The sequence below is a fragment of the Cnephaeus nilssonii genome (assembly GCF_951640355.1).
Source record: "Cnephaeus nilssonii genome assembly, chromosome: 3".
Lineage (NCBI taxonomy): Eukaryota > Metazoa > Chordata > Mammalia > Chiroptera > Vespertilionidae > Cnephaeus > Cnephaeus nilssonii.
In genome coordinates this window covers 56,504,697-56,518,054 of record NC_137074.1, presented here as the reverse complement: position 1 = coordinate 56,518,054, position 13,358 = coordinate 56,504,697, and the positions used below count along the sequence as shown (strand labels likewise).

Genomic DNA, 13,358 nt, shown 5'->3' with positions numbered 1-13,358 from the left:
CTCACTGCATCACTGCCCTCTCAAATGCTCAGGGCTGACCTCACCTGCACAGGAGCCCCCAGCGCATCCAGTCTGGGCCTGTGCACAGGTGGCCTTGTGCCCACAGCATGCCCGTCCATCCCCGAAACCACAGCCTCCTACTGGCCCCAAGCCGGGACCCCGGACCAGCAAGGCCACCATACCTCCGTCTTCCCTTTGCTTTGGCAGGAGCGGCGCGTGTCCTCGTTGGAGGCCCACTCTGTGGCCTGTGGGGGGAGGACACAGACATCACACAGCTGTGCCACTCGCCGCCAGGGCAGGCAGCTGTCAGGGCCTGGGTGGACAGGAAACTGGGGAAGGGTCAGGGACAGCCTGCAGGGTAAGGGCTTCTCTCACTACATCCACATGGACCCAGAGGGCTGCAGACCTCCGTACCCAGAGACCTTTAAGGAGTGAACATCCCCTCAGCCCAACACCCTCCGCACCTGCTAGGGTCCGGGGAGGCTGGAGTACCAGCTTCCTCAGCTGCACCCCCTGCAGCTCCATCCTAGGACCTCCCGGAGCCCTCCTCCCCGGGGCAGCAGGAGATGGAAGTGCTCCACCTTCAGGACCGCACCAGGCCTGAGTGGGCAATAGGAAACGTGCCTCCATCATGTGCCAGATGTCCCTCAAGTGAGTGGGGGGCAAGGAAGGCTAGATTCTGCAAACCTTAGAGACCAGAGATCTGTTTAATTTCCCCACTACAACCCTGCAGAGTGCTTTTTTGTTGTTTTTAGATAAAGAAACTCGGGTTCTGTGTGACTTGCTGCTGCTACACGGTAGAGCTGGGATTGGGACCCACATTCCGGATTCAAGGGCTCTGTGTGTGTTTCTTTACCCCACCACCTCCAGAACCCAGGACTTCCACTTTCCTAACTGCTCTCCTCCGCCTGCATCCCTTCTCGTTTCCCTTTAGCATCCAGCATGCTCTCTCATGAGGCAACGTGCCTGGGGACACAGCTTTCACTCAGGGACCCAGAGGACACTGTCATGTTCCCAAGTGCCCATGGCCTGGGAGAGGGCTGTTCCCCTCCCCCTTCATCTATTCCATCTCTACTCTCAGCTGGTCCCTCCCGGCCTCCGGCCTCCGAAAGAGCATCTGGAAGGAGAAGTGATGCCCCTCAGGTCCAGGCAATGTCAGCAGCCCTGGTGTGTGGCTCTTTAGAGATTTCTGGGTCCCGTGTGTAAATATGAACTGCCTACCTGTCCGGGGAGAGGGAGCCCTGAGCAATAGCTCTCCCATCCAAACAGGGAAAATAAAACAACACCTCTTCTGATTTCTAACAAAGCTCCTAGCTATGCAGTCACTGCCTGCTGGGGTCTAGGGGCCCGGGTGTGAGAGGGCAAGAAGGGTGCCTGGAGTGGGGGGCAGGGCTGTTCTCTGCTTTCCAGATTGCAGCCTCCCACAGGCCCAAGATGGTTGCTTTGTGGGGCTGAGGGAGGGCTGACTTCCTGGATTCAGGAGCGGTGACAAGTTTGGTCATGCCTCCATCAGACCCATGAGCGGGCTGGGCTCATCCTGCCAGGCCAGGGGCTCAGGGGAAGGACAAATGACCCCTAGGGTTCATTTGGACAGAAACCAGGGAGCCACTGTCATCCTCAGGGCCCCAGCAGCTCCCAGGCTGAGCCTGATGTGAGAAGAAAAGAGGAACATAAACAAGAAACCTCAGGGCTTTGTAGGTAGAAAAGCGCAGTGACTCACACACATTGCGCATGTCCAGGTCTAAAGCTCTGGAACGTGGGTGGCTGCGGGGGACTGTGTGGGCAAAGGGCCTCACTGGGGCCTTGGGATCCCTCAGCACAGGGGCACTTTGAAGGGGTAGGCTTGTTCCTAAGGGGGTGGGAATCTCATTGGGTGGAGGCAGGTGTGTTCAATCAAAAGGAGTTAGAGTCACCCTGGGCTGAACCTCAGGACAAACACTGCCAGGGACTTGACATTCCTCCTCTCTTTGATCCTCAGCACAGCCAATGAAACACGCAGCCTTCTGCTCATTTTACAGGTGTGGAAAAGGAAGCTCAGAGGAGCGGAGCAATGCCCAAGGTCACAAAGCTAGTAGGCAACAAACCCGAGATGCCATCTCAGACAACAGACACCAGCGCTCAGCTCTCTCTGCTGCATCCTACAGCCTCTCACAGCGAAAAGATTTCTCAAACCAAAAAGCTAGAGCAGATGGCCTGCAAAGAATATGTATATTTATAATGATAACAGCATAGAATGGGCTTGAGTCATTTATTTTATTTTAAAATTATTTTTATCAAAGTAATGATGCACAGAGTTGAAAAAGTTAAATAGTATGAAAAATTTATTTAAATAAGCTCAAGTAGCCTCCTCCTCTCACACCCCAACCCCATTTCTCAAGGTCAGCTATTCCTCTGTGTGTGTTTAATTCAGTTTCTAAAAAATATGCATCAACCTCAGACTTCGTCTTGACTTCTTCTGCTATGGAGGTGAAGATTTCCCCCACTTACTCATCCCCATCTCTCCTACCTCAAAGCACACATTCATTTTGCCCTCCCCACCTTCCCATTACAATTCTGTAACATTAATTATTTAATCTTTTAGTGTGATAGTAATTTAATTAAAAATCAACATCGGTATTTAACTAGTATTATAAATATGTAAAAATTGTTCACTACTACCAACTTAATACCCCAGATTGCATCATTGATTGTAATATGAACCACTAAGAAAGAATATATGCTGCCAAACCTTTATTACTTAAATTTTTAATGTAAATTTATTGACAGTGCTCTTATTTAGACATTTTAAATCATCTATCGGTATTGTGCATACAAAAAAGAAAAATGTAAGCAGAACTGAGTATCCTTAAACCTCCTCTGAATTCATAGTTCATCTCGTCTGAATCACTTTTCTGTTCCGTTGTCAGCGCTCATTTTTGTTGCTGTTGTTTGTCTTGGTGTCTCATTCTTTGAACTACCCAGGGTATCAGTGATACAGCAATTCTTAAAGAACGTTCCACTCTGTTCTCCAGATTTCTCTTCCAAACTATTGACCCCATCCTGCAAGATTGGATGCTGGCACTTTCTTGATCTTACCAGAAGGTGCTCACAGAAGGTCTTCTGACAAACCAGGACTGCTATTCCCTCCTCAAATCATCTGCAAATGGTTTGTGGACTAAAATGCCAATTGGTTGGTGGTGTAGGATCGGAACACGGGAATGAAGACCAAGTTCAGGCACAGGCAATGACAACTCCATCAGGACTGCAGTCTGGCCACAGGGACTGTAGGATGCCTTTGACGGAAAGACGTGGCCTGATTTCAGACTCGTTAAAAATGTGAAAACGTGCATCCGAGTATCAAGGAAATTTGCCTATTCTGATGAGGTTTCCTTTCTTGACCAGCTTTTTGTTTTTCCTGAATGGAATAATTATCTTGGGTAATTTTCTTCATTTGCTTGTTTTGCAAATTACTATTTTTCCCCAGATGCTCAACAGGTGTTACAAACCCCTCTCGATATTGTTTGCTAACTGCACACACAAATGGTTTAGATAATCTATGAGTCCCCATCCTCTTCCTCCTGCCCGAGTGGACGGAAGCCTCCTGCTTGCCTATTCACCTGGGATGTACCTTCTTTCCTCTCCTGCTCGCTGAATCCCATGTTTCCCTCTTTCTTGATTTACGTGCTTATTTTTGTGGAGCACATCTCCAGTATCTTCCTAAGGAAAGGAATACGGTAGGTCAATTTTAAAAAATATATATTTTATTGATTTTTTACAGAGAGGAAGGGAGAGGGATAGAGAGTTAGAAACATCAATCAGCTGCCTCCTGCACACCCCCTACTGGGGATGTGCCCGCAACCAAGGTACATGCCCTTGACCGGAATCGAACCTAGGACCTTTCAGTCCTCAGACGACACTCTATCCACTGAGCCAAACTGGTTTCGGTGGTAGGCCAATTTTTAAAAATTCTTGCATTACTGATTCAACCTATCTTCATACTTGATTGACAGTTTTGATATAGATTTTTAGGCTGAAATAATTTTTCACTCAGAATTTCAAAGGCATTTATTCCTCCATTGTCTTCTAGAATCTAGGATTGCTAGTCAGAAGTCTGGTGTGAGTCTCATTCCCCATCTTTGGTAGTGAGCATTTTCTTTAGGCTCTGGGAGCTTTTAGGATCTTCTCTTTGATAACCGAATCCTGACTTTCACATGGATGTGCCTTAGTGCAGGTGTCTTTTGGGAACTCAGTCAACTCTTTCAGTGTAATGGCTCATCCTCTGTTTTGGCAGATTTTCTCAGGTTATTTTGTCCTTAATTTTTTCCTCACCTTTTTCTCTGTTCTCTTTTTCTTATTAATCCAATCCAGTTGTTCTTTGTATATTTATCATCTAGTTTTCTGTTATTTCTCTCCTGTTTTTCATTTCTTGTTTTCTTGTTGTTGTTCTAATTTCTGGGAGATTTTTCTTCAATGTTATCTTCTAAATTCAAATTTTATTTCCACAATCATATTTTTAATTTCCATATTTTTAACTTATTGTTTTATGTAACAAGATGTATTTTTATATCTCAGAAGAGTCTAATTATTTTTTCTAATTAATTTAATGTTTTCTTTTAGTTCTTGCACTGACCCTGTTTCTTACAGCTTCCTTCACTCTGCTTGCCTGTTTGTTTCGATCTTTCTCTTTCACTTGAGGCTTTCCTCAAATGTCTGGGGATTTTTGACTATTAGTTTACATTAGAAAATAAATCTCTAACCATTTCCCACTGAAAGGAAAAAGACTTCTTAGAGCAATGGCTTATTCCAGGTCTGGGTTTATTGAATGTGCAAGGTGAGACTGAAACAGCCTATCTAATAGAAGAGTAATATGCAAATTGACCATCACTCCAACACACAAGATGGCTGCCCCCATATGGTCAAAGATGGCTGCCCCCATGTGGACACAAGATGGCTGCCACGAGATGGCCAGCAGGGGAGGGCAGTTGGGGGGGACCAGGCCTGCAAGGGAGGGCAGTTGTGGGCCATCAGGCCAGCAGGGGAGGGAAGTTGGGAGGGACCAGGCCTGCAGGGGAGGGTAGTTAGGGGCAAACAGGCTGGCAGGGGAGCAGTTAGGCATCAATCAGGCTAGCAGGGGAGTGGTTAGTGGGTGATCAGGCTGGCAGGCAGAAGCGATTAGGGGCAATCAGGAAGGCAGGCAGGCGAGCAGTTGGGAGCCAGCAGTCCTGGATTGTGAGAGGGATGTCCCAGATTGGAGAGGGTGCAGGCTGGTCTGAGGGACACCCCCCCACCCCCCGTGCACAAATTTCGTGCACCGGGCTTCTAGTATCCTTTATAAATACCAAGGATGCAAGCACAGATGATTGGCATCATCCTGTCAAAGGACCAAGGAGCCAACTTGAAGCAGCCCCCTAGTGGCAAAAGATGGGATAGTCATGCAACGGATAGATAATGTTTAAAGCCACGAGTCTGTAATAACAAAACAATACAATTAATTGATCACCACTGACAGATACTATCAACTGGTAAATAAAGACAGAGTATCAAACATTTATTCTGCCATTCCTATATGACTATCATTTGGTAACCAAATAGTAGATGAAGAGAAATATATCTTTGCAGAAGTCGTCCAGCTAATACATTATAACGCCAAAGGAATTAATGGATCCAGGAAACAATCATCAGTAGTTGCTAACATAAAAAAAAAGAGAGAAAATAAGATACTAATCTTTAAAATTAAATAACACCTATTAAAGTAATCTTGTGGGAACCTTAATGGAATAAAGTCTTTAGCTCTAACAATCAATTTACAGATGATACCGGGGATAGGGGAACATGTTAAGTTATGCTTGGATTGCAATCCGCAAAATCCAGACTGTGGGAAACTCTGTGGGACACATGACCAGGTTTCTTCAAAAATACATTGCATGAAGAGAGGAAGAGGAGAAACATTGTCTCAAACCCCATCAGTGTCTTCCCCTTTCCTGGAGTCTCCAAATTTGGAGCCTCACCAGTTGGGTCTTTAGAAAAAGGGTCTTAGTCTTTCTTTGTTGGGGGAGGGGTAAAATGGAGGAAGGGATGGTTGTGGGGGATGGGACAGGAGATCTGGGTTCCAACCTCTCAATTTAGAGAATTTCAACCATTCCCCCCTTTTAGGCTTGCACCCCATCCTCACAGTCCACAATATCTGACACCCAATTTCTGAGCCTTCTGGGAGTCTACCGTATCCCCTCTGTAAACTCTTCTGACAAATCAGTTGCGATGGCTCCATCCACTCTCCATCTCCCCAGAATGCAGTTAATTTCTTGTCCACGGACACCTCTTTTGTCCTGTCATTGTGCACCTGTAGCTTTAAAATCTGTCACTGTCCTTTTGTGGAGTTTTATGAAGGAGTCCAGATAGGCATGTATGGTCAATCTGCCACACATAGTGCTTTAAACTGGGACTGTCCCAGAAATTCCAGGATGGTGATCTCTAGTAGCAGAATACCTGCATGGTTTTCAGCTACGGGAGAGAGCAGGTGAGACAGCCAGGAACTGGGTAATCTCCTTGCAGACTCAGCAACTCCCCTGGACACCAGAGACAATGCTGAACATTAAGACATCTTCTGAGTGCTCAGCAGAGTTTAGATTTCAAACAACTCTAGAGCTGCCAGACTAGCTTGGAGAATGTGGAGGTAACTAGGCGAGAGCTCAGAATCAGCCTCACCGTGTGCCCAAGCCCGGACCGGACCCAGCCCTGGACCGGACCCAGCCCCGGATGCGTTCTGATGCGTCTGTGCATTTCAGTCCTCATTTCTGCACTTTCAGGACACCTGGCAGCCCGAGATCAGAAAGCCATTGCAACTAGACCTCCAGCCACACCATGCTCTGGTCTCATCACTCGGCTCCTAATTGCCAAACCCAACTTAGCTCATCAAACCCACTTGCCACATTTCCTTCCCCCAGGCCAGTTTATTATGTTACACTGATAAATAACATCACAGGTGAGCTGATTTGATTTCTCCGCTCCCTTCGTAAGCGAGTGTGTGTGTGTGTGTGTGTGTGTGTGTGTGTGCACACTTTGCCCCTCCCACCCACGCCCCTCCATTCAGTGCTTGGAGACTGGAGGAGACTGGGGTATTTCGATTTGCCTTAAGGAGCAGTGGTTTACATAACCTGTTTAATAAGGGGTCGGCACTCAAACGTCCTTTTAATGGACACTGGTTTGCATGAACTGTTTGCACTTAGATTTTTCTTTAAGGGATATTAATTATTTAAACTATTGATAAAGGACTGAGTTTTAAAGTTTGGTTAAAGCGTGCCCTGGGGCCATGTGGGAGGAGCAGTGGGCTGTCATGGAGAGTCACGTTACAGCCACGCGGACCCCAGGCCGTTGGAGAGTCAAGGAAGCTGGGCCGGGTTGGAGGGCAGCTCATTTTTAGCACTTTTTTGCTGTGAGCCACCTGTGGTAGCAGATCTGGGGACTGAACATTTACACGCAGGGACCTGAAGCCTCCTGGGGCAGTGGCAGGGAGCTGGCTCGCTGGAGTCGGGACTTTCTCACCAGCGGCTGAGGTCTGCCGCCTGCCTATTCGAGGGAACGCTGGACAGCCCACTCCAACTCCTCTCATTCTCTGACCAGATGGTACGCCTAAGGTGGGGACATGGACATGCAATGGAATTTTTTTTTTCTTTTTCGTTTCAGTGGGAAGAATTTAATCTGAATTCCAGAGATCAGGCTCCAAAGAGACAACCTAAAAAGATGGTAAAACTAATTCCTGGTGTACTTGGGGCTGGTTTGCAGAGCCCTCAGAGAGCCCTCCGAAGCTGAGCCTGCCCTCAGCACAAGTTGTGGGCTCGCCGAAGATACCTTCCCATGGCTGAGATCAACGTGGCGTTGGATGAACCAAACCCCAGGCCTGGTCATCAACCCGGAGAGTCTAACATCTGATAGGTACAGACCCAGAAATGGGCGCCAGCTTCAAGGACACCTGGGGAAGCCAAGCCAGAAAAGGCCTCCTTGACATCCTGGAGCAGCGGCTCCTAAATAGGCTGCACATTGAGCTTTTACAAACCCCAGCGCCCGGCTGGACCCCAGACCAGTTAAATGAGTCTCTGAGGGTGGGACCCAGGCATCGCTGTTTTCTAAAGCTCCTCTGGTGATCCCAGTGGACAGCTGTGGGAGAACCACTGCCTGGAGTCAGGCGGGCTCTGTGCCCATCCTGATCTATGCTACTCAGCTATGCAAGCCAGAATCCTGGGGGCACCGCTGTGGTCCAAGCCTTCCTAAGCTCTCCAGCACTGCCAGCTTCCCCAACAACAGGGGTCACCTTCATGCAGAAGACAGCGTGCCTGGTGCCCCCCCAGTGCTATGACCCTGTGTGATTCTGCCACCTGCCGACCTCTTCCTCCCTCTGCTCTCCACCCCCACTCTGCTGCCTTAGTTCAGCTCTCCCCATCACTAGTCTGGACTATTGCACTTGAGTCCTAACTGGCTTCTCCACTTATTTGTCTCTGCACTGGGCCAAGTGGTCAAAATACCAAACCTACCTCTCTGCTTTAAACCCTTTGAGGAGCCCCCAGTGCCTTAAAAATAAAACATGGACCTCTCCGCTCAGCAATGAAGACCCTCTGCGACGTGGCCTCTGTCTCTCCCGGGCGTCATCTCCCACCCTCATCCCACTCACACCCCATGATCCTGCCACACCGGACCCCTCGGTGCTCCACGCTGTTTCACATCTGTGCCTCCTCCTTAGCTGCCTGGCAACCCCCATCCTTCAAGCTCCAGTCCACGGGCAACTTTTGCAAAGCCTGTGCAGACCCTGCTGGGCCACCACTACACCCAGCACGAACCCCTCCCTGCAGTCTTCCCCCAGCACCGCCATTCGTTTTGCACATCTGTCTCTCTTGCAGCCTTTAGCCACTTTACTCCTTCCAGCAGACCTTGATTTGCAGGCCATGGGAACCTAACAAAAAGCCACTGCCTGAGCTCAGGACAGCACCCCTGGATCCACTTCCCCCACCCACTGTGAATTGCCTCTGCACGGGCTCCCCCAGACCCTGACCTGCTGGGCTTGGCATCTATCACTCATCATCTTCTCCTGGCTGTCCTGTGAGACCGGAGGGTGGGAGATGCTGCTTGTCTTACTGCCCCTCTGCCCCAGCTCAGCTCGGATACACAGCGAGTGCTGAATGAATACTTGATCATCGGGGGACCAGTAAGCCTCCTGGACACGAGGACTGGGGCTGCCAAGAGAAAACTAGGCCCTGGGTGGGCTGCTTGTGACTGAGCCGGGCGGCCACAGGATGCTGCCTCTGGGACGTCCTCTGCCTTGCTCCAGCCCAGGCTCCAGGAACACGCGACACGGGTCCCATCCAGGAAAGGGAATCATTTATGGTCCTTTACATACGTGCTCCTTGAGGCAAGGGATGGGGCCTGATTCACCTTTGGATCTTAAATGCCTGGCATCATGCCTAGGACTGGAGCTGGGCTTTAGCAGGTATTCAACAACGTTTATTGCAGCTGGTTAGATGGATGGATGGGTGAGTTGGTTGGTAAGGGTCTGGCCTGAAGGATAGACCTTTTCTGTTCCCTTCAACCTCCCTTTTAGAAACCAGCAGCAATGGCCTATGGGGTGTAGACCCAGGTGAAGCAAGAAAAAAACGGACCAGAATGTCACACCAGCTCACCAAGGCGGTCTCCCCTCTCCCAACTGGCCTCTGCAGTGAAACTGTATACCAAGCAGCCCAGCACCTGACTAACTGCTCGTACCATTCTCTAGTTCCACGCATCACTCATCATCTTCTCCTGGCTGTCCTGTGAGACCAGAGGGTCGGAGACGCTGCTTGTCTTACTGCCCCTCTGCCCCAGCTCAGCTCGGACACACAGCGAGTGCTGAATGAACACTTGATCCCTGGGAGACCAGCAAGCCTCCTGGACAGGAGGACGGGGGCGCTCCCCTCACTGAAGAAGAAGAGACGGCCGCCCTTTCTCTGGAATGTTCAGCCCCTGCAGAGATGGAGTGGCATCTTGTTTCTCAATCTGGGGTAAATGTTCTGGATCAAGAAGGCCCATTAAAACGCCTTCTCACCCGGGGCACTTAGGGAAGGAGGCGTGGGGCGTCCTTGGCAGTAAGTAACTAACAAGTCACGGCTCAGGGAAGCTGCTGGGTGAGGAGGGGTTACTCAGGCCAGGCTAAGAAAGGAACCAGGGGCGTCCTGTCCCTGGAGGCCCAAACTCAGAGGCCTTCCTGTGGAATGAGGCGCTGGACTTAGAAGGACCAACCAGTCCCGTTCTGCCGGTCCTGCCCTGGTTCTAGCACTGCAGGCCCAGCACCCTGAGGCTCTTCAGTCCCGGGCAAGCAGGGCCAGGGCCACCGAGCTCTGGGGCTCCTTTCCTCCCCTCCTCGCAGGAAGGGGCCCTGTGCGTGCCTCCCTGTTCACGTGGCCTCACCCCCACTTCCAATGACCTTCCCAGCAGTCACCTTGACAGCCAGGGGGAGTCCATGGCCAATGAGAAGAGCCCGGGGCTCCTGTTTTCCACGCTAGGGGTTAAATTGTGAATCTTGCTCTTTGCGCTGCCCCAGCTGGGCCCCCAAACCCCAGGGACATTACAGGGAAGGGAAGGGAAGGGAAGGGAAGGGAAGGGAAGGGAAGGGAAGGGAAGGGAAGGGAAGGGAAGGGAAGGGAATGTACCTGAAGGAGGGAGACATTGGCAAGGCTGAGCCTGAAGAGGTAGTTCCTGTGAAAACAGAGACGGAAATCATCAGTCAAGCTGGGCCCGCAGGCCAGTCCCGGGAGGCAGCTGCTCCTGCCTCACACGCCGGGTGCCAGGACAGGTGCCGAGTGCAGAGGGTCTTCGGTAAGCGGACCCTCAAGGAAAGCTTCACGTCCCTTAGCTCATGGAATCCTCACAGCAGCCCCAGGAGTACGGAGGGGAAAAAGCCATTTTACAGACGAGGAAACAGGTTGGGTAAATGGCCCCAGGACGAGTTAAAACCCAGACTTGTCTACTCCACGCGTCTGGCCACCCTGGCAGGTCCCGGGAAGCCCCCACCACTTTCCCACCCCTGGAGCCCGTTTCTGTTCCACTTAAAGCCTCCTGCAGCTCTTGCAGGGACCCAGACAGGCCACCCGCCTTCTCCCCTCACCTCCCTCCCAGACCCACTCCCCTCCTCAAACAGGCCAGCCGTCTTTCCTGGCTCACGCCACGGGCCCCTGGGGTCCTGTCTGCCTCCTCGCGTCCTGCAGTCAGTGACTCTGGGTCTGACTTTTCACGGCCACCGCCCTGGACCACCTGTCTCCTCGTGCCCAGATCGCCCCCTCTGCCTCTTCACGATGCTCTTCCCCATGGACTAGCCGGCACCGGGCTGCCAGACGCAGATTCCTCAAGCACCGTTGACATCAGATCAGCCAGCTGCTCAGAAACCGTAAGTGAGGAAATACGCCCACACCAAAACCTGCTCGTGGACTGTGGGTAGCAGCTTGATTCATAATTGCCCAACCTGGAAGCAGCCGAGACGTCCCTTAGCAGGTGAATAGATAAATAACCCGTGGTCCGCCCAGAAAAGGGAATATTACTGAGCCCTAAAAAGCAATGAGCTGTAAAGCCGTAACAAGACACAGAGGGACCTTAAATGCGTATTACTAAATGGAAGAAGCCCATCTGAAAAGGCTACATGCTGTCTGATTCCAATTATATGACTTTCTGGAAAAGGCACAACTAGGGGACAGCACTGGGGATCCATGGTTGCCAGGAGTTGGTGGTGGGAGGGAATGGATGGATAGGCAGAACACAGAGAATGTTCAGGGCAGTGAAAATACTCTGTATGATGCCATAATAATGGATACATATCATTATAAGTTTGTCCAAACCCAGAGGATGCACACCACCAACAGTGCACCATAACATCATGTGCGGACATTGGGAGATAATGATGTGTCCATCTAGGTTCATCAATTGTAACCAACTTACCGCTCCGGTGGGGGAGACTGCACGTGTAGGGCTGGGGGTATAAAGAAATTCTCTGTACCTTCCCATCAATTTTGCTGAACTTAAAACTGCTCTAAAAAAAAAAAGAGTCTTGCCCAGCTGGTATGGCTTAGTGGTTGAGCGTCGACCTATGAACCAGGAGGTCACGGTTCAGTTCCCCATCAGGACACATGCCCGGGTTGCGGGCTTGATTCCCAGTGTGGGGCGTGCAGGAGGTAGCCGATCAATAATTCTCTCTCATCATTGATGTTTCTATCTCTCCCTCTCCTTTCCTCTCTGAAATCAATAATATATATATATATATATATATATATATATATATATATATATATGTATATATATATATATATATATATATATATATATATATATTTTTTAAAGAGAGTCTTAACGATGATGTTACCTATTGAGCACATGTCAAGCTCTGCTGAAATTGCTTTGCCTGGACTCTGGAGCCACAAGGCCCCCTTGCATGGACCCGAGGGTGGCAGAACCACCGGTCGGAGGGCCACGTGAGAGTGCAGGTTCACAGCGCAGACGCTGCGGCAGAGACGGGGGAGTCCGCTCAGCTGCTCATGAGGGGCCTTCTGAGCACCTCAGCGTCGGCAGCTAAAACGGACGTGGCTGTCTTTCCTCGTTCACGGGGTGCTGGAGACAGGGCAGTGAATGGTCAGATGCATGTTAAGATGCTTTATTAATGTCAAGCAGATGTGAACTATGGGTTTTTCCCTGAGAGTTTTCGTTCCCTCTTACATCTTTGGTCATTCCTCTTTTCATTCCTGCAGTGTTCAGAAGTAATTGCTTTGGAAAGTTCGGGCCTCCCTCAGCTGTGCGGGAAGAGAAAAGAGGGGAAAGGTGGTGGAGTGGGCCAGCATGCGGAGGGGCCCTGCCGAATGAACTCAGGGCCTGGAGGAAGCCGCTCAGGCTGGGGACTCCTCTCCCCCAGCTCTGGCTGCTGGCCCGGCCGCTCAGCTGCTCTGCGGTCCTGGCGGGCCTCACCGGCGACCTTGGCTCCGGGCTGCTGCCGCCCCGCCCCAGCCGCCGGCCCTGAAGAGCTGCCCCACCCTCTCCCTCCCGGCCTGGGGACAGATGGGCTGCGGCTTATGGCTCTGCCCCAGCGGCCTGCTAGGTAGCATAGGCATTCAGTCACAGCTTTAAAGAATTAGGGGAAACATTGCATCACTTTTTTTAATTTTTCATGTTTATCCCATCAAAAATCATTCATCACAATGTCCTCGAGGTCTGCTCTTCTGGGAGATGAGAACAGAGAGAAATCGCTGTAGCCTGACCCGCCCTAAATCCCTCAGGAAACAAGGCGGGGTGTAAAGGAGCAAAAACACGTCCCCTAGCCGGAATTCCCCTAGCCGGAATTCCGGAGGCCCAGGGGCTCAGAAAGGAGGGGAAATGTG

General features: G+C 50.5%; 1 protein-coding gene across 1 annotated transcript in view; it reads right to left on the bottom strand.

Annotated features, from left to right (window-relative positions):
• SEMA5B (semaphorin 5B) overlaps positions 1-13,358 on the bottom strand; it is a 123,070-nt gene that overhangs the window by 16,183 nt on the left and 93,529 nt on the right. The window contains exons 4-5 of the mRNA XM_079767104.1: positions 10,653-10,698; positions 183-245 (exon numbers count right to left, since the gene is read on the bottom strand). Of these exons, the coding sequence (XP_079623230.1) occupies positions 183-245; positions 10,653-10,698 (109 nt within the window). The remainder of the gene's footprint in view (positions 1-182; positions 246-10,652; positions 10,699-13,358) is intronic.